The 26,734-nt window shown below is 37.4% G+C and overlaps 1 protein-coding gene across 2 annotated transcripts in view; it reads left to right on the top strand.

Moving 5' to 3' along the window:
* Positions 1 to 17,224, top strand: part of LEPR (leptin receptor) — a 75,164-nt gene extending 57,940 nt beyond the window's left edge. Inside the window, exons 15-18 of one of the 2 annotated variants that reach the window (XM_068964098.1) lie at positions 836 to 931; positions 2,738 to 2,840; positions 3,691 to 3,766; positions 16,397 to 17,224. In XM_068964098.1, coding sequence (XP_068820199.1) covers positions 836 to 931; positions 2,738 to 2,840; positions 3,691 to 3,766; positions 16,397 to 17,224 — 1,103 coding nt within the window. Of the gene's footprint in view, positions 1 to 835; positions 932 to 2,737; positions 2,841 to 3,690; positions 3,767 to 12,877; positions 14,566 to 16,396 lie in introns of those variants that run through there. The other variant, XM_068964099.1, reaches the window with a different exon arrangement.
* Positions 17,225 to 26,734: the final 9,510 nt, after the last annotated feature.

The raw sequence follows: 26,734 nt of genomic DNA, 5'->3' as shown, positions 1-26,734 counted from the left end.
CTGAGTAACCTTTAAGCAGGGAAGCTAAGGATTGCCATAGTACTATTTACAATGTCATCCCAAAGGCTCATACTTTTCATTCCAAAGACCCTAGAATTGAGCGTCAGAGTAAAGAGAAACAAATGACTGATGGAGAACTAAATTCAGTTCATTATTGCTATTATTGTCCAGGTGGTTACTCTGTGCTTCAAAGGGATTTATCTCTTGTGGAGTAATATTTGTGTGTCATTAGCATTTGTGAAAATGATAGATCACCAATAGATCCGTTTTGAGCTTTGCTATGGAGATGGTCATCTTCCATAGATCTAGACACCTGGATATGTACAAAGATTCCTGGTCCCCATTCCCAAATTCTTTACATAGGATCTCCTAAGACTTTAATCTCCCAACTCCCTTGAATAGGGAAGCTGAGTAAACTGAATTCCTATGGAAAGGGAATATTGCTGGCTTTGATCTGGTGGGAAAAGAGGTAGAGCAGAGTGTCCAGGAAAGGGAAAAGGAACAGCTCATACAGCCCGAACTTGAACAAACTGACTGTCGCTGGGACACGCCTTTGAAAAATTGAAATTTTCTATCTCTGGGTAGGATTTTTAAAATATTATTTGGAAAATTGTTGGTGTTACTAGGAGAGTTTAGAGTGCTCAGATTGTCTTTGAAACTCCCCAGTTATATTTCAGCCCATAGATAGCAGTCATCAGTTTTCAATCCAGTTTCAATCCATAAATCATCAATTTTATATGCATGAAAAGATGAGTCACTTAAAATTTTTATATATATTTCACTCATTAATATTAATTCAGTAGGGATGACTTTTTAAAATATTTTTTCTCCTCAGATCATTTTATCCCCATTGAGAAGTATCAGTTCAGTCTTTACCCAATATTTACGGAAGGAGTAGGGAAACCGAAGATAATTAATAGTTTTACTCAAGGTAAAAATTTTTACTTTTAGTTTCCTTCTACACAGATATGTGGTTTCTTTCTTAGTTAGCAACAATGCTGCCATCTGATTATTCTCTTTCTGATGGAATCATGGAAGAGCCCAGAGTCTTCTGTAGAGGTGTCATGGGTGACTGTGTTAAGGGTATATGGTTCCAAGGTGTCATTAAGAATAATCAGGCATGATACTGTGTTCCTGTATTGGTAAGTAACACTTTCAGTCTCATATTGGGTAGAAAGTTGATTGTTGTTTGGTCGCTAAGTTGTCTCTAACTCTTTGCAACCCCATGGACTGCATCACGCCAGGCTTCCTTGTCCTTCACTGTCTCCCAAAGTTTGCTCAAACTCATGTCCACTGAGTCAGTGATGCCATCCAATCATCTCATCCTGTTACCCCCTTCTCCTCTTGCTGTCAATCTTTCCCAGCGTCAGAATCTTTTCTAATGAGTCTGCCCTTCACATCATAAAGTTGATGGAAACAAAAATGGAAATACTCACCTATGCCACAAAATATATCATCATAAAGGTTAATTGAAAAAATATTAATTTGCTGCACAATTAATATAAACACACCTACCCCAAACAATAAGCTTTGACATACTTATGGAGTCTTTAAATTTTCAACATCTTCAAAAGGAAAATTTTTCTGAAAATAAAACTGGAGAGACAGGTATAGAAAAAAATTCACTGGGTGTCATATTTCTGATTCATCTTACTGTACTTGGAGTGGGAAGATTTTGATTTTACTATTATTTTACAAGTTGTTTTAAAATCGAAGCGACCCAATAATGAAGTTTCAAGAGAGAAATATTTTACTTGGTTTTAGAAGTAAAATAATTATATATAACTTCATTCATGTACTGTTCAACAAATATATATTGAACAGTGTTCTAAGCATTGGGGATTGAATATTGAACATGAGTCTGTGTCCTAAATGGAGCTTAAACTCCATACTCAAATGACAGACAATAAACAAATAATATAGTGTCATATAGAAATAAGTCTATGAAATTAAAATAAAAGTAAAATGAAGGGATAGAGTTAAAATGTGGTACTTTAGTGTATGTGTGAGTTGCTCAATCATATCCTACTCTTTGTGACCCCATGGACTGTAGCCTACCAGGCTCCTCTGTCCATGGAATTTTCCAGGCAAGAATACTGGAGTGGGTTGCCATTTCCTTCTCCAAGGGATCTTCCCAATTCAGCAATTGAATCCATGTCTACCCACACTGCAGGCATATTCTTTACTGTCTGAGCAGTAATGATGGCCAAAAACGATGGTCTTTTTATCTAAGAAGGTGATAAGTTCTGCAAGGACAAAGGGGAAGAACATTTGAACAAGGGGACAGCAAGTGCAAAGACCCTGAAGAGTGAGCATGCTTGGTGGTCCAAGAAGCAACAAAGAAGTCAATGTGTCTGAAGTGAGCAAGATAGAAGTTGATGGGTCTTGTAGAATGCCTTCTCCAGAAGCAGATGACTGGCGCATAGAGCCATCACAACAACTTTAATTGATACTTTGATTCATATAATTGAAAAGTGATCAGATGGAGAGAGCTGGCAAATAAATATTTTTGAGAAAATGTTTTGCTACATTACGAGAAGCATAATTTACTGCATTACGAGAAGCATAGTTCTGAACAAAATAGTAATTATTTTACGATCAAAACTTTCTGATTTTGGTATCTTTAAAGGTCATTCAGATTGATGATGAAATCAGAAAAAAGGTCTGTTATGATTTTTGATACAGAAAGATATTACTTCCTCAAGACTCTGAGTTGTGTGAATTTTTTCTTTTTCAGATGATGAAAAACACCAGCATGATGCAGATCTATATGTAATCGTGCCAATAATAATCTCCTCCTCAATCTTATTGCTTGGAACATTGTCAGTATCGCATCAAAGGTATTGTATGTGGTGTTAAAAATCTCGAGCATATTGAAACCATTTTAAACCCAAATCAGAAACACTAAAATATGCTAAATATTTTATATGTATTCAGTATACAATAAGATGGCATAAGAAGAAAAAGGATTCCTTATTTCAGGAATCCACACTGCATTTTGCTAGCACACATAAGCCTCAGGGAAGAAATTAGATTTTTAACAAATGTATATACATTCATGAAATAACAAGCTTATAACAGAAAAGCCTAGGCAGTGTATTCTTAGAGGTGACAGGAATGGCTTTCAGAATTGTAAATCTAGGTTGAGGACTTTCAGTTGCGAAAATTTATCTGGAACAGTCAATTCACTTATGGTTAGTAGGCATTCTGCTTTTTAAATTTTAGCACTGTGTGGCTCCATTCTGTCTCATTTGAGCTGCTTGAATGGTTCTTTATGTGCCCAATCACTCTGTGCTGAGAGGTCCAGACCATTGAGGTTATTTCACATGTGGCAAATCTCTACAGAAATTTTTGTCTTCTAGCAGTGAAGAGGGAAAAGTGATTTTAGAATCTGAATTTATCTTCCAATCAAGTGAGCTGATGGGGCCTGTGCAAAGTATTTAGCACAGGGCTAGGCATACAGTTTTCAATAAATGTTAGCTATTTTTTAATTAATATTATAGTGATCATTAGCTTTGGTCTAGACATAAGGTTGGTAGAAATCTTCCTGTGATAACATATGAAAGTAAATTTGATCCTACTGTGGCATAACCAGTTTGGTAGACTTAGTTTCTAGTTGTTCGCTTATTAACTGTTAACATTTTCAATGTGAATGTTCTCTAATTCTAATGCCTTGTTTATTCTTTGTAGAATGAAAAAGTTGTTTTGGGAAGATGTTCCAAACCCCAAGAACTGTTCCTGGGCACAAGGACTTAATTTTCAGAAGGTCCTTTTTTCAATTTTTTTTTTAACACCAAGTATATAATATTTCATTTTAGATGCTGTAGATCTTTTAGAACTTCAAACATTTTTAAGGTTCAAAACTTTTTTTTTAAGGATAAGGTTTAAATTTTATTTTATTCAATTCATCTTAATATGAATCTGTCTAATTTGTTATTTATTTTCATGGATAGGAAGATGCAGGGATTTGAAACCAGGACAAAACAAAATTCAATAGAAAGTTTATCATCTGAATTAACAATATACATACCTTTCTTCTGTGTCATAGTATATCATAAAACAAATATTAGAATGTTAGGGTCAAATCTGATCGAGAACAAATATTTGTATATACTTTTGGGTATAAATTGATTGTCCTTTGGAAAAGGCTAGAATCAATATTTTTAACCCTTGTAATTATCTTCATAATTACTTAAATCAATTAAAAACTACATAATCTTTTCCTGAAAGACCACAATCTGAAAATGCAATTATCATAGTAAAGCTTACATTTATGAAGATAGTTCCTTTCAAGCTACTTAGGAAACAATTAGTCAACTCTAATAATTTGCACTTATGTCTATAATAGATTTTCTCAGAAAACTCTAGAATTTAACAAATACATCATTAATTTCCCAAGTTTCCCTTGAAGCAGGGTTGGCTTTCTACCTGGGAAAATAGAATTCAGTTTTTATGGCAAAATATCTAAATGGTGTTTCGAACAATAATCATATGGGGGTTATTCAGTCTCAATAATTGTGTCATTGTAGTCACTGTTACACGTCTTCAGTGGTTTCTTTTTAGCTACAAGATCAAGTATAGTCCTTTTAAGCTGGCTCTCAATGACTTCTCTCTACAATCTGTTATCAACTTATATATTCCATTTTTCCTGTCCATGGGCCTTAGTCATGCTGACACTATTTCTCTCATCTCTACAGACCCCTCTACGTCAGTGAAGAGTTTGCTCTAAGCTCTTCTTTCCCCAAACCTTCTGTGAACAAATGTAGTTCAGAAGAAATTCTGCCCCCTCTAAGTTTCCAGAGCATTTCATTATTTATTGTGAAGTATGTTCTGAGTTCTAGGGCTGTATTTTAAGACCACATGCATTATTGAGCTCCTCTTTCTAAATGCGAAATACTAAAGTCAAGATTAACAAAAGAATTAACAAAATGCTGATATCTTATCATATGTCCATTTACTTACGTGCAGATCATTGAGATACATATTCTTGCATTCATTAAGATTTTTATTTCAATTCTTGGTATCTTAGTTTCCTCTCCTGTAAAATGAGGTTTAATAGAACTTAACTCATTGAATTGTTTCAGGGAGTAAAGAAGATGATATTTCCAAATAGTAGTGTCTCAATAAATTATCACTATATTGCATATTTACATGTTTTACATTGTTATTCTTTCAGTTACCCCACGGAATAAGTATTAGCATCTCCATTTATAGAAGGAAAAAACCTAAAGCTTATACTGGTTAGGTAACTTGTTTTAGAGTCTGACTTAGTTTACTAATTTGTCTGATTTTTAAGCCTATTCTATTAGTAATTGTTCTCTCTGGCTTTCCTTTTTTTTTGACCATGACCCTTGATGAGAAATATGCTTTACCTTGCAACCTAGTAAATGTATAGATATAAATAATATGCATTTGCAGTGCTCTCTATCTTCAAAATTTTATTTCATTTAAAAAATACTGGTTACAACCCTCTAACTTCATTCACATACTAATGAATATGATTTGCAATAACAAAATCACTGCTCTACAGTTTACCAATGAACAAGTGAGTGAACAAAATAAGTAATATTGTGGGCAAAACAATGCAAGCAACTAAATTGTCATCTTTCAGCAGAAGAGATGGTGTTTTATCTTCAGACACGGTAGCACTGTAGTTTCACATACTTACATGCATACATTATCTTTACAGAAACTTCACTTTGCCTGGATCTAACCAGCCCCACACCCATACACTTCTCAGCTATGCCCTTACTATAAGCCACAGAATCTCCTTTCATTAAAACAGACCTGATGATTTTTTCAGTTAGTAAAATATTTATTCCTCTTCTTTCTCTTCCATTATGAATTCTTACAGTGACATTTATTGTAGTAATAGTGACATTTCAGCCGTGTATAATTTATTTGTCATTCATTCATTCATTCCTTTGTTCAACAAGCACATAATGAGAATGAGTATTTACATGTAAGTCTAGGATGTTGCTAGGCTCTGGGAAAACAGTTTTTAAGATATCGTTCTGACCATCTAGGCAGTGACAGGGGAGGTCATAGAGGAATGACTGGTTAAAAGCAGTATAGAATGAGCTTGTCTTCTTTTCTCTCTCTAAAATTGTTTATTCATTTATAATTCAATCATTAATTCATTCCATGCATTTATTCAAGAGATATTTATTGAATACTTATTCTAATGCCAGTCACTCATCTAGGCGTTGGGGTTAAAATGGTGGGAAAATACAAACTCTTGGGGTGTACAGTCTATGGGAAAGATAAGATTAATCAGTTTATAACTGAAATGACTATGTGTGTTATATATAATATATATTATGATAACATTACGAACACTAATAATGATAAACATGTTTTGAAATAAAGGGACCCAGTGTGCTGAGTGTATTATGTGGGATGGGGGTGGTGAGTGAGTGAAGGTAAGAAAGTGACAGTTGAGTTAAGATCTGGAAGATGAACAGTGATCAAGTAGGATTTGTGGGGGAGGGTGAGAGCCCAGGCAAGACCACCTGTGAAAACAAAGCCCTATGGTAGGAAGCACCTTAGCACATTCACAAACTGAAAATAGGGAGGTTAAAAGACAAAGAGTAAAAAGGAGACTATTTTCTCCTCAATATTTATTAAGGTTTTTTTCTTTGAATATGAGAGGAATTTTGTAAAAAAAAAAAAAAAAAATTGAAGTGCTTATCTAACTAAAAATGTAAACACTTCACCGTGTCAGTATATATAAATTCTGGAAATAACAATCCTACTGTCTCAGAGAAGCTGAAACACTCAGTCTTCAAAATGGTCAGCTCTGAAATCTCTATGAACCACCAGGAATAATGGCTTCTAAGTGTTTACCAGGGCAGGGAAATGGTCCGGCCCACCTCAGCAAAATGTAGTTTGACCCTGCATCAAGTTTTTCCATTTTCCAGAAAATGCTGGACACAAAAGAATGTAGACTGAGTCAGTGACTCTAGCCTACACGCTACCTCGCTGTGTCATGTAGCTCCCTGAAGAGGAGCGTCATGCCGGAGCAGATCGCCTGGCAGACGTGTGCAACAGACAGGAATATCCCGCATGTCCCCAGGTTCTGGTAAACTGAGAAAGTGTGAAGAATCTCTAAGTAGGGTGGGTGAATGACATTGTTTGTAAGACTGAGATTTTTTTTTTTTTTAACTTTTGCAAATATTAGACTTTAAAATCTTGTAAGATATTCTTTAAGCATAACTAGCCCTCAAGGTACTCAGTTTATTACTTGGCTTAACAGGTACTCAGGAATAAATCAGTTTTGGGAATGTATCAGGAATATTTGAAGAGTAAAGAAGAATGAAATCTCAAAGGTTTTACTGATGATAAAAATCTAATCTTCTAAAATTCAATAACTTCTTAAAATCTCACCTTCTACTTTAATCTCCTAACTAAAAGTACTTTTGGGGGGACAAATAATACCGTATAATTCACATTATATTTCTAAAGAGGACAAGACAATTTACTATCTGCTCCAAACTTTCATATTCATATTATTTTATCTAATTTCATCATAGACCTAATAGCTTTATATTTTCTGATTACAAAACTGAGGCACAGAGTGGTTCAGCAGCTTGTCTTGATCAGACAGCCTGTAGGTGTGAAAACCTTGGTTAAGCTCAGGTTCATTGTACTCACATTGATACCCTTCCCATCAAGTCCATATTAACAATGGATTGCTTAATATACTTAATGCCACTAAATTGTGCACTTAAAAATAGTTGAAATAATAAATTTTATGTATATCTTAACACAAAAAAGTTGGCAAAGAATCCGAAGAGACATTTCTGCAAAGAAGATGTACAAATAGTCAATAAGGAAAAATGAATATATGTTCAATGTGATTAGGAAAAGTTTAGGGAAATGTAAACCAAAAGCACAAGATAGCACTTTATGCTAGCTACGATGGTATAATAAAAACAACAGGTAATAAGTGTTGGTGAGAATGTGGAGAAATTGGAACTTTCCTGTACTGCCAGCATGAACGTTAAAATGGTGCAGCCATTTGCTCTTAATTTTTCTGGCAGGTCACCTTTATATTTCTAAAATTAAGAAATGCTATTATGAAATGTAAATATTTAGCGATTTCTGGCTGTAATGAGGACTTACTTATACACATACTTCTTTGCCCCTTCTTCGCTCATGCTATTTCCATATCATATTGTTAGTCGCTTTTTTTTTCAGTTCCTTCAGTAATCAGTCTATAATCTCAGGATAGTCTTCTAGAGCTCCATTTCTTATTCCATGAAATAGAGACTGTTTCTTAGAACACCCCCCTTTATTAAAATGAAGACATTAGTACTCTTACCTTTCTCTCCATGTCTCTCTCCACTTCCAATCTTTGTCAACTGTAACTTTACATTTTCACTTAAGTCAGGGTCGATAGCATGTTCTGTGCTATAATTTGTCTGGAGTTAATTTAAAAATATAAAAACCCAATAAACTGTATTTTCATTGTTATGAGTTTATAAATATTGTTCCTTGCAGAACCAAGTAATATAATGTGGTATTACCACACTTTGTGGTTCCAGTGACACAAAATAGTTTAAAAATATATTTTAGAAACACTCCATCCTGTTGATCTGAATTTTGTCAAATTTTAGTTGGCCTCATTTTAAATTTTTATGTTTTGTCTTGTGTTTGTTTTGCTTTTTGTAGAGCTTCTAATTGCTTCTTAATATTTTTTTTTAACCTTCTGGATGCTGTTATTGTATGTGCGTCTTCACTGGAGACCTGTTCCCCAGGCACTCTGTCCAGGAAATCCTCTATCCTCCTACTGTGATCTGGATTAGGCCTTTTCTGGCATGCTGCGATTCATGGGGTCGCAAAGAGTCGGACACAACTGAGCGACCGAACTGAACTGAACTGAACATTACTACAAGCCATCCCTCTGAATTTTCCCTTAACTGGTTTCTAGTTGGGGGATGCAATGCAGGAGACCCTGGTTTGATTCTGGTGTCAGGAAGATCCCCTGGAGAAGGGAAAGCTGGTTTCTAGTGGAAAACTGTTCTCTAGACACTTTTTCTTCCTCTTTTTTGATTAACTACCTCCTTACATAACCTGCCAGGAAATATTGTGTAAGTTGAAGTCTCTCCAAGCCTGAAATTCTTTTTATTGTGCCTTCCTTTATTGATATTTTGGTTGAATAGCAAGTTCTAGGTTGACAAGCCTTTCCAATAAAACTTTGAGACAATTCCTGCCTTATCCTCCAGCATCTGATATCACTTCTGAGAAGTCCAGTGCCACTCTGACTTTTACTCCTCATTGGTATCATGCAGTTTTCTTGCTTTTAATATATTATCCCTGTTATTGATGTTCTAAAATTTTAGTGATAGGTCTAAACCTATTTAGGAATATTCTTTTTCATTTAACTTGGTTCTTGTTTGAAGAAACTTTTGATTCCAATCTCCTGTCGATTCTAAGAAATTATATTATTTTTTTGATAACTTCCTCTCCTCTTATTTCTTTGGATCTCATTCTAGAATATATATTAGGTGGATGTTGGACCCTCTGCATAGATCTGTACTTCTTATCTCTTCTCTAATATATCTGTTTCTTTGTCTTTTTTTTTTTATGTTTGAATCCTTGCCATACCCTGTTCCTTCAGTGCCTCTATTGAACATTTGCTCTTTATAGTTGTAAATTTCCAACTATTCATTTCCAGTGTATCCTGTTCTGACTTTATGCATGCAGTATTTTCTTACTAAAAATAAAAATTGAGAGGATCATTCTTTGTTTTAAAAGTTCTCTTTTCTTCTATCCCTTGAACTCTCTGTTTCTGCTAGGATCATATTCTCCTCCTGTTTATCTTGGCTTTTTAAAAAATCTCACACTTTCCATACATATGTGGTAATCCTTTGTTTTTCTTTCATATTTAAGAAAGGGACTGCTGCCCTGAATGGGTTAGAAAGGGCTCTGCTAGATGAGGAAAGACATGCTCATAGACACCAATACTCCTCAGCTGCTGGATTCCTCCTCAGATAATTTTCAATTACTTTTAAGAACAAATCTTCAATTTGAGTGTGGGGAGTATGAAGCCTTTTCCATGTGTAGTAGAGGGAGTAGAAGAGCCCCACTCCATGTAAAGAATTTCCTGTTTTCAGGCAAAGGTCTCATTTCTTCCTGTGTTTTTACCTGCCTTTTCTTCACTCCTCCCCCCATCTCCACTATATCAGTTCAGTCGGTTCAGTCACTCGGTCGTGTCCAACTCTTTGCAACCTCATGGACTGCAGCACTCCAGGCTTCCCTGTCTGTCACCAACTCCTGGAACTTGCTCAAACTTATGTCCATCGAGTCAGTGATGCCATCAGCCATCTCATCCTCTGTCACCCCCTTCTCCTCCTGCCTTCAATCCTTCCCAACATCAGTGTCTTTTCCAATGAATCAGTTCTTTGCATCAGGTGGCCAAAGTATTGGAGTTTCAGCTTCAACATCAGTCCTTCCAATGAATATTCAGGACTCATTTCCTTTAGGATTGACTGGTTGGATCTCCTTGCAGTCCAAGGGACTTTCAAGAGTCTTCTCCAACACCACAAATCAAAAGCATCAATTCTTTAGTGTTCAGCTTTCTTTATGGTCCAACTCTCATATCCGTACATGATTACTGGAAAAACCATAGCTTTGACTAGAAGGACCTTTGTTGGCAAAGTAACGTCTTTGCTTTTTAATATGCCGTCTAGGTTGGGCATAGCTTTTCTTCCAAGAAGCAAATGTCTTTTAATTTCATGGCTGCAGTCACCATCTGCAGTGATTTTGGAGCCCAAGAAAATGAAGTCTGACACTGTTTCCATGGTCTCCCCATCTATTTGCCATGAAGTGATGGGACCGGATGCCATGATCTTCGTTCTTTTGAATGTTGTGCTTTAAGCCAACTTTTTCACTCTCCTCTTTCACTTTCATCAAGAGGCTTGTTAGTTCCTCTTTGCTTTCTGCCATAAGGGTGGTGTCATCTGCATATCTGAGGTTATTGATATATGATCTCCTCTATATGCAACAGGGCAAACTGTCTTTCTCTTCAGCTAGGGCTTCCCTGGTGGCTCAGCTGGTAAAGAATCCACTTGCAATGTGGGAGACCTGGGTTCAGTCCCTGGGTTGGGAAGATCCCCTGGAGAAGGGAAAGGCTAGCCACTACAGTATTCCTGCCTGGAGAAGTCCATGGACTGTATAGTCCACGAGGTTGCAAAGAGTCGGACATGACTGAGCAGCTTTCACTTTCACTTTTCTCTTTCCCCCCCATCTCCACTATATGCAGCAGGGCAAACTGTCTTTCTCTTCAGCTAAAGCCCACCCTGGAGGTATTCCAGTCTGCATCTCATCTCTTTTGGTCTACTACGCTCCTCCACTTGTTTTCCATCTATTAGAAATTTGAAATCTCATTCCCTCTTAACCTTCTCAGATTGTCTCATTTGATTTATTCATGCACTTTCATTCTAACAGACCCTCTACAGAGATAAGAAAGAAACATGCATGCTCAAACTGCCATCTTGAACCACAATACTTTCCTACACCATTTCTCACAATACTTTAAAAACCAGAATCTTTAACAGCATTGCAATCAATTATACTTCAATAAAATAAATGAAACAAATCAAAATCTTTTTTAAAGTTCTGAAATAGGTTAAAAATAAAAATAAAAAACAAAGGTTGAAATCCTTGTAGGAAAACATATTGCAGTAAGTCAATAGCCTTGTTTTGCTTCTAATTCAAAACTTTTTTTAACCTCTTTCTTTAGGGTTTTGTCTAATCTGTTAGTTTCTTCCTCTAAATCCAAACCATCTACATTTGAGGTGTCTGTGTGTGATCTAACCCTGCTCCTTTGTTGTCTACATTTATGACTATTTCCACGAAGTGTACTCCCACTTAACCACCTAAATACTTTGGAGTGTTTAAACTAAAATCAAATGGATTTTTTTTTTTTCTTTTGAGTCAAAGACTATCCTAGATTACACCACCTGTTCTAGTTCTCAAAAGAAAAAGCTTAGTAACTGATAAACTCCTAATACTGTTCTCATGGATCTGAGGCAGATTGTCCCTGAAACTACTAGAACAGCCTTGCAGAAGTGTCAAAGAGCTAATGTAGTCCCCTAAAACATGATTTCCATTTTCTCTGTTTTCTTGTCCTTCTTAATATCTATATATTTGCCCTTGGGTCATAATGAACCAGAAGAGATGATAAATTAATCAGCTCAAATCTATCACAGCAAATAGAAAAAGCAAAAGAAGGAACATGTTCTCCTCCCTGTTTGTGTTTAAAATATCTTTTCATCTTCCACTGTATTATAGACATTGCTGGATTAGAGAAACATTCAGAGTCCTCACTCTACTTTGGTTAGCTGTGCAACTTTAAGCCTTGATCACTTCGTCTATAAAAAAGGGAGAAATGTGGACCAGATGATTTCTTAGAACTTTTTTCTAGATTAAAAAAACCATGATAATTTTATTCTTCTTTACTATTTCAAGTCTTCTCTATTTTAATTGAAAAAATTATTTTCAGAGATCTATTACTTTACTCTTTCTTGTTCCAAATTCTCAATATATGTTCTTTTTCTTCCACTTGCTTTTAATTTTCTCAGCTCTTTGTTCTTCTTTGCTTTTATTTATTCTATTATTCCTCTATAGATTTTCTTTTCTGGGATCACTAAGGCTATCCTTAGATATTAAGGCACGCATTAAGAAAATCATAGGGACCATCTTAGTTCAAAATGTTATCTTTTCTTAAAAACATGCATTACTGTAGTTTAACACAAGAATTTATGATCCACTACCCATGCCTGACAGAACATCTTTTTGATTTCTTTTATCTTTTGCTTTCTGAGTGGCTTTTTATTTTGCTTCCTTATTTTGTTTTATTTTATCTGAACAGAGAACGGACATTCTTTGAAGTCTAATCATGATCACTTCCGATGAATCCAATCTGCCAGCTTCCCAACATTCTATAGAGTATTAGAAGATTTTTACATTTTGAAGAAGGGGAGACAATCTAAAAAAAATTGGTGAAACTATTGAGAACTAAAATATGGTGGATTATGTTGGTTTAGAACTTAAAATAGATGGGTAAATTTGGAATTCAAGACATTGATCTCAGTCCAGTTCAGTTTGGATGTATGATTACTTCTCAGGTCATCTCAAAAGTAGTATTTATGATATCTGGCTTTTGATTTGTCCTTTGTTTGTTTATAAAACATTGAAAAATATGACTGTTGCTCTCAGCACATATCTATTAGATATCATCAAATTTATAGTAGATAATGCTGTAACTGCAAATACAATGACTCTAAATATAAAATGTAGCAAAAGTTTTTAGTTTAGATTTTATGTCCAAAAATTTCCATTTTATATCCTTTTATAAACACTTCAGCCTATAAATTGAACCATTTGGGTATTCTTTATAATGTCTTGGAGATCTTATATATATCTAACTCTGATCCATATGGGAATTTTCATTTTAGCCTTGAAAATGGCCTAAATGCTAACTTCGATTTCAGTTCAAAGACAGTTTGTTCTGGTCAAAGGCCAGTAGAAGTTACAGTTCATTTTGGGATGACCTGACATATCCAGGTCAGGCTGACCAGATAAGAAAACACATCAGCTTCCAATTCGGCATCTTTGTGAAATTCTCTACTCAATTTAATTTATTTACACTGAGCCACCCAAAGCTTCTAGCAGGCAGGGAAGTGGGCGGTGATGCAAAAAGGGAGGCTCTCTAGAGCTTTTAGTAATAGCTCAAAGCAAACCCAGGACTTTCCTGCCTGAAAAAAAAGACCCCCACTAATGCCATGAATTACCTTGTGTGCTATGCTGCTCACATTATAAATAAACCAAAGCCTCTGCTTGATTAACCCAAATAATATTTAAATTTAGGATACATATGCATCACTTACTTTTGGATTTCATTTACAGTTTGATTTGAATGTTAAAAAAAAAAAACACTAAAAATCAGGAAGAAAGTGTCCTTTCCCCACTTCATTGACTTTTAAAAGATGTCATTGGAATTTAAAATTGAAGTGTGAAAATATGAAGGATATTAATTCCTTCTAGCTGAGTACATATTTATTATGCTCTCAGACTGTTCTAAAATCTTGAAATATTAGATGTATATGGTAATTGAAATGATTTTTTTAATAAACATACTCTTAATAAGTGTTTGTGACCCATTGATAAGATATACTTTAATAATATATGGATATGTGTTTGTTGTTGTTGTCTTCCATTATTAGTGAACTCTTTCATCAAATGCATTTGAAGAAGTAAATTATTTGGTATAACAGATTAATTACCAATTATGAAGTTTTAGAGGGCATGAAATATGTCAAACATGTCATTTGAAGAACATCTGTGAGTTTGCATGTTATGTGCTACTCTTATTTTTGTTTTCAGTGTTAATAGTATGTAGTTCCTTTATTTGTAGATCTTAATTTCTTGGTTCATTTAAATTTTAAGAAAATCAATACATATATAGTAGTAACCTTAAGAAAAAATAAAATGAGCAAAAATTTTTTGAAGGAAATTATATAAATTTAATTATGTATTTCTCTCAGAAAGAAAACAAGAAGAGGAATAGTTTTCTCTTTACATATTATGTTCATAGAAAAATAGAAAACTTTGTGTTAATACAGTATTTGTTATTATATAGTATTTTAATCTCTGTATAAATCTATTCCATTATATTTGGTATATTTATTCCTTTATGGTTATAATCACCCATATATTTCATTGAGTTCAACATTATGTTAAATGAATTGTCTTTTTATATGGAATATATTTGCCATTATGAATGTTGATTATATTGTTATTTCAAGCAATATATCTGAATTCATTCTATTAGTTAAGAATTACAAAATCCAAAATTTTAATTATATGTATAGCATAAAATTGAACACATTTTCTATAGTACTTCATTTAGTTGTGTTAATTTTTCAATCTGCTGTGTCTACAGTTTTGTTTAGTTTTCATTTATATTTTCAATATGTTTACATTGTATGAGTTGAGCTTTTTTGCACATAGATGCTTGCTTGTAGCTGCTTAGCAGGGTTTGTTGTTGTAATGTAACCACTGTTCTTATAAAAATACGATGTGCATTTGTTTTGCATCTTTGTCTTCATTCCACGTGTCCTATAGTTTATATTTTTATGTGAAGTTATTTATAAGGAATGGTTATTTAAAAGTCTGTGATCATCTCTTTCACCTTAATTGTTTTCAACAAATAGATATTCTTAGTTCTTATTTTCTGATAGTCATAAATAGATTTTTAGTATGATGTAAGGTAGATAAGATCACATATAGTTTACCTTCATGTCATTATATTATGTCATGGAGTAGTCATTTTAGCTATCTGTAGCCAAGTTGTATTGCTCCTTTGATTTTTTAAAGAATTTGTTTATTCACTTTTGTCTATGCTGTGTCTTCACTGTTGTGTGGGTTTTCTCTGGTTGTGGTGAGCAGGGGCTGCTCTCTAGTTGTGGCCCAGGATTTCCCATTGCGGCGGCTTCTCTTACTGCAGAGCATGCACTCTAGGGTGAGCGGGCTTCAGCGGTTGCATAGTTGTGGCTCCCGGGCTCTAGAGTGCAGGCTCACTAGTTGTGGCCCGCGGGCTTAGCTGCTCCACAGCACGTGGGATCTCTCTGGATCAGGGATGGAACCTGTGTCTCCTGAATTGGCACGTGGATTCTTTACCACTGCACCACCAAGGAAGCCCCACTCATTCGATTTTGTATCAATCTACCTTTTAAACGTGATGTAAGAGATTTCAGTTTGTGGAAGTGTAACTTACTATACAATATTAGAAATTCTTCTAGAGATAACACTTTCGAATTTCAGTGTTCTCAGTCACATCTGACTCTTTGAAACCTCATGGACTGTAGCCTGTCAGGCTGCTGTGTCCATGGGATTTTCCAGGCAAGAATACTGGATCCCGTTCTCCAGGGGATCTTTCTGACCCAGGAATCGAACCCACGTCTATTGTGTCTCCTGCATTGGCAGGTGTTTTCTTTACCACCAGCACCACCTGGGAAGCCATTGAGAGCTATGCACTTTCAGGTACTATCTAATGTATTCCTTGTACAAAGCTACAAGGTATATATTGAACACAATTTTACAGATGAGGAAACTGAAAGGCAGAGAGGTTAATGTACTTGTCCATGATCATAGAAATGGAAGGACTCAAATTTAAGTCTTTCTCATGCCTGTTTTAAACAGTATCTTATACTACCTGTCCCTTACGATTTTTGATCTGTTTATTTCAGTCCAAAATCAATTAGTTTATGGTTGATTTATGTCCTTTCATATTAACTTTCACACTTCCATTTCTTCCATGATATCATAGTGAAGCAAAACAAAACAGAAATTAATACAATTGAGGATTAAAATGTGTCTTTTCTTTTAGCCAGAAACGTTTGAGCATCTTTTTATCAAGCATACAGAATCAGCGACCTTTGGTCCTCTTCTTTTGGAGCCTGAAACCATTTCAGAAGATATCAGTGTCGATACATCATGGAAAAATAAAGATGAGATGGTGCCAACAACTACAGATGCTCTGCTTTTGACGACTCCAGATCTTGGAAAAGGTTCTCTTTGTATTAGTGACCAGTGCAGCAGTGCTCAGTTCTCTGAGGCTGAGAGCACAGACATAACCTGTGAGGATGGAAGCAGGAGACAGCCCTCTGTTAAATATGCCACCCTGCTCGGCAGCTCTAAATCAGGTGAAGCCGAGGAGGAGCAAGGGCTTATAAACAGCTCAGCCAGTAAGTGCTTCTTGAGCAACCATTCTCCACCAAAGGAGTCTTCCTCTAAGAGATCATGGGAAATAGAAACCCAGGCATTTTTTATATTGTCAGATCAGCATCCCAGTATAATTTCACCACACCTTCCATTCTCAGAAGGCCTGGATGAACTTTTGAAACTTGAGGGAAATTTCCCTGAGGAAAATAATAATGAAAGGCCTGTCTATTATTTAGGAGTCACTTCAATCAAAAAGAGAGAGAGTGATGTGTTTTTGACCAATGAGTCAAGAGTGTTGTCCCCATTCCCAGCCCAGTGTTTATTCACTGACATCAGAATCCTCCAGGACAGTTGCTCACACCTTGTAGAAAATAACTTTAACTTAGGAACTTCTGGTCAGAAGACTTTTGTATCTTACATGCCTCAATTTCAGACTTGTTCCACTCAGACTCAGAAAATAATGGAAAACAAGATGTGTGACCTAACTGTCTAATTTCATTCCAGAAACATCTAAGATTTATGATGTAATTGAGTCATATGAAGGTTAATATATTTCACCATTGGTTAGGAGAGTACAAAAGAAAACAGAGTTAAATTTGAAAATGATTGTTCCAGAACTAATGGTAGCTATACTCACTCAAGTAATAGAGACAAAGGGTGTGAGAAAGCCTTCAAGAGCCTAACAGTGTAGACTGACTCTTCTAATGATTTTGCTAGTCAGCTACAGGGGGACGGTCTCCAGAGACATTTGTCTACCTAGCCATAAACCCAACAGTAGTATATTTGGGGACGTCGATCGTATGTAGAAGGAGCTAATCATCTGAATTACATTCACATCTGAAAGACTTCACACTAACACTTCTGAAAATGTAACTATTTTCAAGGGTGTGGTTATTTTACCTTGAGTTGTCTTTACTGTGTGCTCATTTACACACACACACACACACACACATGCAATCATACCCAATAGGCATCCTTGTGCATTTTAAAAGTACGTGATGTATTTGTATTTTGTGATGTTAGACTGTGTGATTTGAAAGTGTTTTTATTTAACAGACTTTCCTTGAGCACTTCCTCTGTGATCCACACTCAGCTAAATGTTGTAGATAAATAGAGGATATTGCCCTGGGCTAGGGGATATACTTGTGAAGATACATAAGAAATCAGTCTTTATGTATCAAATCTAAGATCTGTACCACAGAATGAAACTACCTATTAGAATGATGATACGCACAGGTATTTTGATAGCAACACGTATTTATGAAAATATACTATCTGCCTTAACTTTTCTTTGGCTTCCCTGATAGGTTGGTTGGTAAAGAATCCGCCTGCAATGTGGGAGACCTGGGTTCGATCCCTGGGTTGGGAAGATCCCCTGGAGAAGGGAAAGGCTACCCACTCCAGTGTTCTGGCCTGGAGAATTCATGAACTCTATAGTCCATGGGGTCGCAAAAAGTTAGACATGACTGAGTGACTTTCACTTCACTAACACTTCTTTATAAAGATGTTGACATGCTCACTTTCTCATACAGTTAGATAGTTAAATATTACTGTATGTGACTCTGGAGTCCTTGTCTTCCTCATTCCCACTTGCATATACACTAGTTTTTTCTCCTTTACCGAGCAGTTCAGTTCAGTTCAGTCGCTCAGTCGTGTCCGACTCTTTGCGACCCCATGAATCACAGCACGCCAGGCCTCCCTGTCCATCACCATCTCCCGGAGTTCACTCAGACTAACGTCCATCGAGTCTGTGATGCCATCCAGCTATCTCATCCTGGGTCGTCCCTTTCTCCTCCTGCCCCCAATCTCTCCCAGCATCAGAGTCTTTTCCAATGAGTCAACTCTTCACATGAGGTGTTCAAAGTACTGGAGGTTCAGCTTTAGCATCATTCCTTCCAAAGAAATCCCAGGGTTGATCTCCTTCAGAATGAACTGGTTGAATCTCCTTGCAGTCCAAGGGACCCTCAAGAGTCTTCTCCAACACCACAGTTCAAACGCATCAATTCTTTGGTGCTCAGCCTTCTTCACAGTCCAACTCTCACATCCATACATGACCACAGGAAAAACCATAGCCTTGACTAGATGGACCTTAGTCGGCAAAGTAATGTCTCTGCTTTTGAATATACTATCTAGGTTGGTCATAACTTTTCTTACAGGAGTAAGCGTCTTCTAATATCATGGCTGAAGTCACCATCTGCAGTGATTTTGGAGCCCCAAAAAATAAAGTCTGACACTGTTTCCACTGGTTCCCCATCTATTTGCCATGAAGTGATGGGACCAGATGCCATGATCTTTGTTTTCTGAATATTGAGCTTTATGCCAACTTTTTCACTCTTCTCTTTCACTTTCATCAAGAGGCTTTTTAGCTCCTCTTCACTTTCTGCCATAAGGGTGGTGTCATCTGCATATCTGAGGTTATTGATATTTCTCCCGGCAATCTTGATTCCAGCTTGTGTTTCTTCTAGCCCAGCGTTTCTCATGATGCACTCTGCATAGAAGTTAAATAAGCAGGGTGACAATATACAGCCTTGATGTACTCCTTTTCCTATTTGGAACCAGTCTGTTGTCCCATGTCCAGTTCTAACTGTTGCTTCCTGACCTGCATACAGATTTCTCAAGAAGCAGGTTAGGTGGTCTGGTGTCCCCATCTCTTTCAGAATTGTCCACAGTTTATTGTGATCCACACAGTCAAAGGCTTTGGCATAGTCAATAAAGCAGAAATAAATGTTTTTCTGGAACTCTCTTGCTTTTTCAATGATCCAGCGGATGTTGGCAATTTGGTCTCTGGTTCCTCTGCCTTTTCTAAAACCAGCTTGAACATCAGGGAATTCATGGTTCACGTATTGCTGAAGGCTGGCTTGGAGAATTTTGAGCATTACTTTACTAGCGTATGAGATGAGTGCAATTGTGCGGTAGTTTGAGCATTCTTTGGCATTGCCTTTCTTTGTGATTGGAATGAAAACTGACCTTTTCCAGTCCTGTGGCCACTGCTGAGTTTTCCAAATTTGCTGGCATAGTGAGTGCAGCAGTTTCACAGCATCGTCTTTCAGGATTTGAAACAGCTCAACTGGAATTGCATCACCTCCACTAGCCTTGTTCACAGTGATGCTTTCTAAGGCCCACTTGACTTCACATTCCAAGATGCCTAGCTCTAGATTAGTGATAAAATCATCATGATTATCTGGGTCATGAAGATCTTTTTTGTACAGTTCTTCTGTGTATCCTTGCCACCTCTTCTTAATATCTTCTGCTTCTGTTAGGTCCAGACCATTTCTGTCCTTTATCGAGCCCATCTTTGCATGAAATGTTCCCTTGGTATCTCTAATTTTCTTGAAGATATCTCTAGTCTTTCCCATTCTGTTCTTTTGCTCTATTTCTTTGCATTGATCACTGAGGAAGGCTTTCTTATCTCTTCTTGCTATTCTTTGGAACTCTGCCTTCAGATGCTTATGTCTTTTCTTTTCTCCTTTGCTTTTCACCTCTCTTCTTTTCACAGCTATTTGTAAGGCCTCCCCAGACAACCACTTTGCTTTTTTGCATTTCTTTTCCATGGGATGGTCTTGATCCCTGTCTCCTGTACAATGTCACGAACCTCATTCCATAGTTCATCAGGCACCCTATCTATCAGATCTAGACCCTTAAATCTATTTCTCACTTCCACTGTATAATCATAAGGGATTTGATTTAGGTCATACCTGAATGGTCTAGTGGTTTTCCCTACTTTCTTCAATTTGAGTCTGAATTTGGTAATAAGGAGTTCATGATCTGAGCTACAGTCAGCTCCTGGTCTTGTTTTTGTTGACTGTATAGAGCTTCTCCATCTTTGGCTGCAAAGAATATAATCAATCTGATTTCAGTGTTGTTCGTCTGGTGATGTCCATGTGTAGAGTCTTCTCTTGTGTTGTTGGAAGAGGGTGTTTGCTATGACCAGTGCTTTTTCTTGGCAAAACTCTATTAGTCTTTGCCCTGCTTCATTCCGCATTCCAAGGCCAAATTTGCCTGTTACTCCAGGTGTTTCTTGACTTCCTACTTTTGCATTCCAGTCTCCTATAATGAAAAGGACATCTCTTTTGGGTGTTAGTTCTAAAAGGTCTTGTAGGTCTTCATAAAACCATTCAACTTCAGTTTTTTCAGCGTTACTGGTTGGGGCATAGACTTGGATAACTGTGATATTGAATGGTTTGCCTTGGAGACGAACAGAGATCATTCTGTCGTTTTTGAGACTGCATCCAAGTACTGCATTTCGGACTCTTTTGTCATGATGGCTACTCCATTTCTTCTGAGGGATTCTTGCCCGCAGTAGTAGATGTAATGGTCATCTGAGTTAAATTCACCCATTCCAGTCCATTTTAGTTCACTGATTCCTAGAATGTTGACTTTCACCCTTGCCATCTCTTGTTTGACCACTTCCAATTTGCCTTGATTCATGGACCTGACATTCCAGGTTCCTATGCGATAGTGCTCTTTACAGCATCGGACCTTGCTTCTATCACCAGTCACATCCACAACTGGGTATTGTTTTTGCTTTGGCTCCATCCCTTCATTCTTCCTGGAGTTATTTCCCCACTGATCTCCAGTAGCATATTGGGCACCTAATGACCTGGGGTGTTCCTCTTTTGGTATCCTATCATTTTATGCTAATACTTTCCTTGCTGCTGTGCTGTGCTTAGTCGCTCAGTCGTGTCCGACTCTTTGCGATCCCATGGAATGCATCCTACCAGGCTTTTCTGTCCATGGGGATTCTCCAGGCAAGAATACTGGAGTGGGTTGCCATACCTTCCACCAGGCGATCTTCGTAACCCAGGGGTCAAACCCAGGTCTCCCACATTGCAAGGAGATTCTTTACCAGCTGAGCTAACAGGGAAGCCCCAATACTTTCCTTACTTTAGGTAAATTAATTATTGAAATAATTGTATGAAAAATGTTCTACTATTACATTCCTTTTAAAAATTAGAAGATTAAGTAATTTTCCCCAAGATCACAGGTAGTGGAATTCAATTATAAACCCAGAAATTTTTAAGCTAGTGATTATGCTTTTAACCCATACCTTACATTGTCATCCATTAAAAAAAAGATCTGACCTGTAATCTAATAAAATTTCTTAAGTAGAATTCAGACTTAAGTTGAAGAAAGTAGGGAAGACCACTAGACCATTCAAGTATGACCTAAATCAAATCCCTTATGATTATACAATGGAAGTGACAAATAGATTCAAGGGATTAGATCTGATAGAGTGCCTGAAGAACTATGGATATAGGTTCATGACATTGTACAGGAGGCAGTGATCAAGACCATCCAAAGAAAAACAAATGCAAAAAGGCAAAATGGTTTCTGCAAAGACCTTACAAATAGCTATGAAAAGAAGAGATGCAAAAGGCAAAGGAGGAAAGGAAAGATATCCCCATTTGAATGAACAACGAGAGATAAGAAAGCCTTCTTCAGTGATCAATGCAAAGAAATAGAGGAAAACAACAGAATGGGAAAGACTAGAGATCTCTTCAAGAAAATTAGAGATACCAAGGGAACATTTCATGCAAAGATGGGCTCGATAAAGGACAGAAATGGTATGGACCTAACAGAAGCAGAAGAGACTAAGAAGAGGTGGCAAGAATACACAGAAGAACTGTACAAAAGAGATCTTCATGACCCAGATAACCACAATGGTGTGATCACTCACCTAGAGCCAGACATCCTCGAATACAAAGTCAAGTGGGCCTTGGGAAGCATCAAACAAAGCTAGTGGAGGTGATGGAATTCCAGTTGAGCTATTTCAAATCCTGAAAGTTGATGCTATGAAAGTGCTGCACTCATTATTCCAGCAAATTTGAAAAATTCACCAGTGGCCACAGGACTGGAAAAAGGTCAGTTTTCAACCAATCCCAAAGAAGGGCAATGCCAAAGAATGTTCAAACTATCCCACAATTGTGCTTATCTCCCATGCTAGCAAAGTAATGCTCAAAATTCTCCAAGCCAGGCTTCAATAGTATGTGAACTGTGAACTTCCAGATGTTCAAGCTGGATTTAGAGAAGGCAGAGGAACCAGAGATCAAATTGCCACCATCTGCTGGATCATTGAAAAAGCAAGAGAGTTCCAGAAAAACATCTACTTCTGTTTTATTGATTACACCAAAGCCTTTGATTGTGTAGATCACAACAAACTGTGGAAAATTCTTCAAGAGATGGGAATACCAGACCACCTGACCTGCCTCCTAGAAATCTGTATGCAGGTCAAGAAGCAACAGTTAGAACTGGACATGGGACAAAAGACTGGTTCCAAATTGGGAAAGGAGTATGTTAAGGCTGTATATTGTCACCCTGCTAACTTAACTTATATGCAGAGTACATCATGTGAAATGCTAGGCTTAATGAATCACAGTCTGGGATCAAGATTGCCCAAAGAAATATCTATAACCTCAGATATGCAGATGATACCACCCTTATCAGAAAGGGTGAGGCAGAAAGTGAAGAGGAACTAAAGAGCCTCTTGATGAAAGTGAAAAAAGAGAGTAAAAAAGCTGACTTAAAACTCAATATTCACAAAAGATCGTGGCATCTGGTCCCATCACTCCATGACAAATAGATGGGGAAACAATGGAAACAGTGACAAACTTTATTTTCTTGGGCTCCAAAATCACTGCAGATGGTGACTGTAGCCATGAAATTAAAAGACACTTGCTTCTTGGAAAAAAAGCTATGACTAACCTAGACAATATATTAAAAAGCAGAGACATTACTTTGCCATTAAAGTTCTGTCTAGTCAAAGCTATGGTTTTTCCAGTAGTCATGTGTGAATGTGAGAGTTGGACTGTAAAGAAAGCTGAGTGCCAAAGAATTGATGCTTTTGAACTGTGGTGTTGGAGAAGACTCTTGAGAGTCCCTTGGACTGCAAGGAAATCCAACCAGTCAATCCTAAAGGAAATGAGTCCTGAATATGCATTGGAAGGACTGATGTTGAAGCTGAAACTCCAATTATTTGGCCACCTGATGCAAAGAACTGACTCACTGGAAAAGACCCTGATGCTGGGGACGATTGAAGGCAGGAGGAAAAGGGAATGACAGATGATGAGATGGTTGGATGGCTTCACTGACTTGATGGACATGTGTCTGAGCAAGCTCCAGGAGTTGGTGATGGACAGGGAAGCCTGGCCGTGGTACAGTCCATAGGATTGCAGAGTCAGACATGGCTGAGCAACTGAACTGAACTGTTAATATTGGATAAAAATTAAGTGAGAATTACACAGATGTTGTCTTTGCCTTTAAAGACTTTAATGTGTATTTTTTTATTCCAGTTCTTGGTATGGCAAAACAACAACAACAACAAAAATCCCAAAGAAAACATATTGAGCAATAAACTAAGAAGCCTGCAGAGACAGTTGTTCAATGACAGTAAGAATTTCCAGATTATCAGTATCATCAAAATAAATACTTCAGTCCGCAAAAATATCCCCATGGGCTGTTAAACATCACTATAAGTGAAAGTCACTCAGTCGTGTCTGACTTTTTGTGATCCCATAAACTATACAGTCCATGGAATTCTCCAGTCCAGAATACTGGAGTGGGTAGCCTATCCCTTTTCCAGTGGATCTTCCCAACCCAGGAACTGAACTGGGGTCTCCTGCATTGCAGGTGGATTCTTTACCAGCTGAGCCACCAGGGAAGCACTGGTAGTCCATGTATAGTCCATGGGGTCACAAAGAGTCAGACACAGCTGAGCAACTTTCACTTTCAAACATCACTAGTTCGTACTTAAACTGAGAGGGGATTCTGCTGATTTACTATTACCAAAAATAAAATTCTACCCCCTTCTCTATTCTGATTGTGGCCATATGAAATGAGTGGTTCTAAAGAGTGACAAAGATCTCAGACCCCAGTTGATATTTTTTCACACATTTCATGATCATTTGCCAACCTGTAATCAATAAAGCTGTTTCATGTCATAAGTACTGTTGAGATATCTCAGGATCTCACATACTCAACCAATGACTCTTATGAGAGAAAGGTAGAGGGCCTGTATCAACTCACTGAATGAGTAATTTGGTACAAAGATAAAGAGAGAAAATTTTTTTTCAATGATTTTTAATTGGTTTACTGTTTCAGAAACAGAATTATTACGTGTATGGTAATTTTGGTAAAATTAACCATTATTTTTAATACTTCTCATAGAATATACATATATTAAAAATTACATTTTGCCCCATTCTGCGTGTAAGTAGAGATTAAATACCAATCAAGTCTACGGAGACATGACATCCTCTCATTCTCTCCAGAACTGATAAGAAGAGAAACTGATAAATGTTCTCAGCCTGTGGTTTTGCCACGTGTGTATGTACGCTGTAGTGAATTCAAAAGTCCCAGGACCACTGTAGTGCTGTAGGTCTGAGTTAAAGGAACTTGCTGACAGCACATTAACTCAAGATCACTGATTCTATTCTGGTGCAGCTTCAGTTCCCCAAACAAAAGCACTTCAGAAACTGAAATTCCAAGGGAGCCTCCTTGAAGGGGTGCAGCTTGGCCTATTGTTATATATAGATTTAGATTAGATCATACTTACATGTGGGAAACAATCTGCCTGCCAATGCAGGAGTCGCAAGGGACGAGGATTTGGTCCAGGTCAGTAGATTCCCTGGAGAAGGAACTGGCAGCCCACTCCGGTATTCTTGCCTGGAGAACTCCATGGACAGAGGAGCCTGGCAGGTTAGAGTCCATGGGGCTGCAAAAAGTCAGACATGACTGAAGCCCAGCATGTTTTATGTGCTAAATATAACCTGTTATATATATGCAGACTGTAGATTGTGCTGTCACTTTAGTCGCTTTAGCACCACGTGGGAAGCCCAGATTATAGATTAGATCATATTTATTGTCAAGGCTCTAATTTTCATTTTCAAAAGTTCATTTCAATCTACATATAAAAAGAGCTGACTCATTGGAAAAGACTCTGATGCTGGGAGGGATCGGGGGCAGGAGGAGAAGGGGACGACCGAGGATGAGATGGCTGGATGGCATCACGGACTCGATGGATGTGAGTCTTAGTGAACTCCGGGAGTTGGTGATGGACAGGGAGGCCTGGCGTGCTGTGATTCATGGGGTCGCAAAGAGTCGGACACGACTGAGCGACTGAACTGAACTGAACTGATTACTGTATATTACTGGGTCTTTATGAAAGTTACCACTCAGATGAAAATTTTTAATGTTTTGTATTTGTTTGATTAGATATTCTCTGTTTCTTTGCAAACATTCTGTAAAAAGAATTTTTAAGGGAGAGAGGAGCTGAAGTATAGGTTTGGAGTTTTAAACTTAGGATAGATCTCGAATTTTGAGTACTTCATTTAAAGGCCTAAAATTTCGACACAAGCTGTGAATCCGTCTCCAAATCTGAACTTCAGGAAAATAAACTCAGAAATTAATAATTTGAGCTAACAGATTAAGCCATTTTGTTTGAAGATAAATCATTTGTCAGGGTTAATAAGATTATAGATCCCCAGGTTAAAACCCCCAAAAACAAAGAAGAGGAAAAGACGAGGTATATTTACAAGTGTGAATTGTGCCTGTGCGCAGGTGCTGTCATGTCTGACTCTCTGCGACCCCAGGGACTGTAGTCCACCGAGCTCCTCTGTCCATGGAATTCTCTGGGCAAGAATACTGGAGCAGGTTGCCATTTCTTTCTCCAGGGGCTCTTTCTGACCCAGGGATCAAACCTGAGTCTCCTGCATTGACAGGCAGGTTCTTTATCAGTAGCGCCACCTGGGAAGCCCAATGAGTATGAGTGAGTGCTAAGTCACTTCAGTCGTGTCCGACTCCGTGTGACCCCATGGACTGTAGCCTGCCAGGTTCCTCTGTCCGTGCAGTTATCCAGGCAAGAATACTGGAGTGGGTTGCCATTTCCTTCTCCAGGGAATCTTCCCAACCCTGTGTCTCTTATGTCTCCTGCATTGGCAGGCGGGTTCTTTACCACTGTCACCACCTGGGAAGCCCCAATCAGTATGCATAGAAGCCTCCTATTGGA

Source organism: Capricornis sumatraensis, chromosome 2 (genome assembly GCF_032405125.1).
Source record: "Capricornis sumatraensis isolate serow.1 chromosome 2, serow.2, whole genome shotgun sequence".
NCBI classification, from domain to species: domain Eukaryota; kingdom Metazoa; phylum Chordata; class Mammalia; order Artiodactyla; family Bovidae; genus Capricornis; species Capricornis sumatraensis.
Note: the sequence above shows the minus strand (reverse complement) of the source record. Positions and strands in the feature narration are given on the sequence as shown.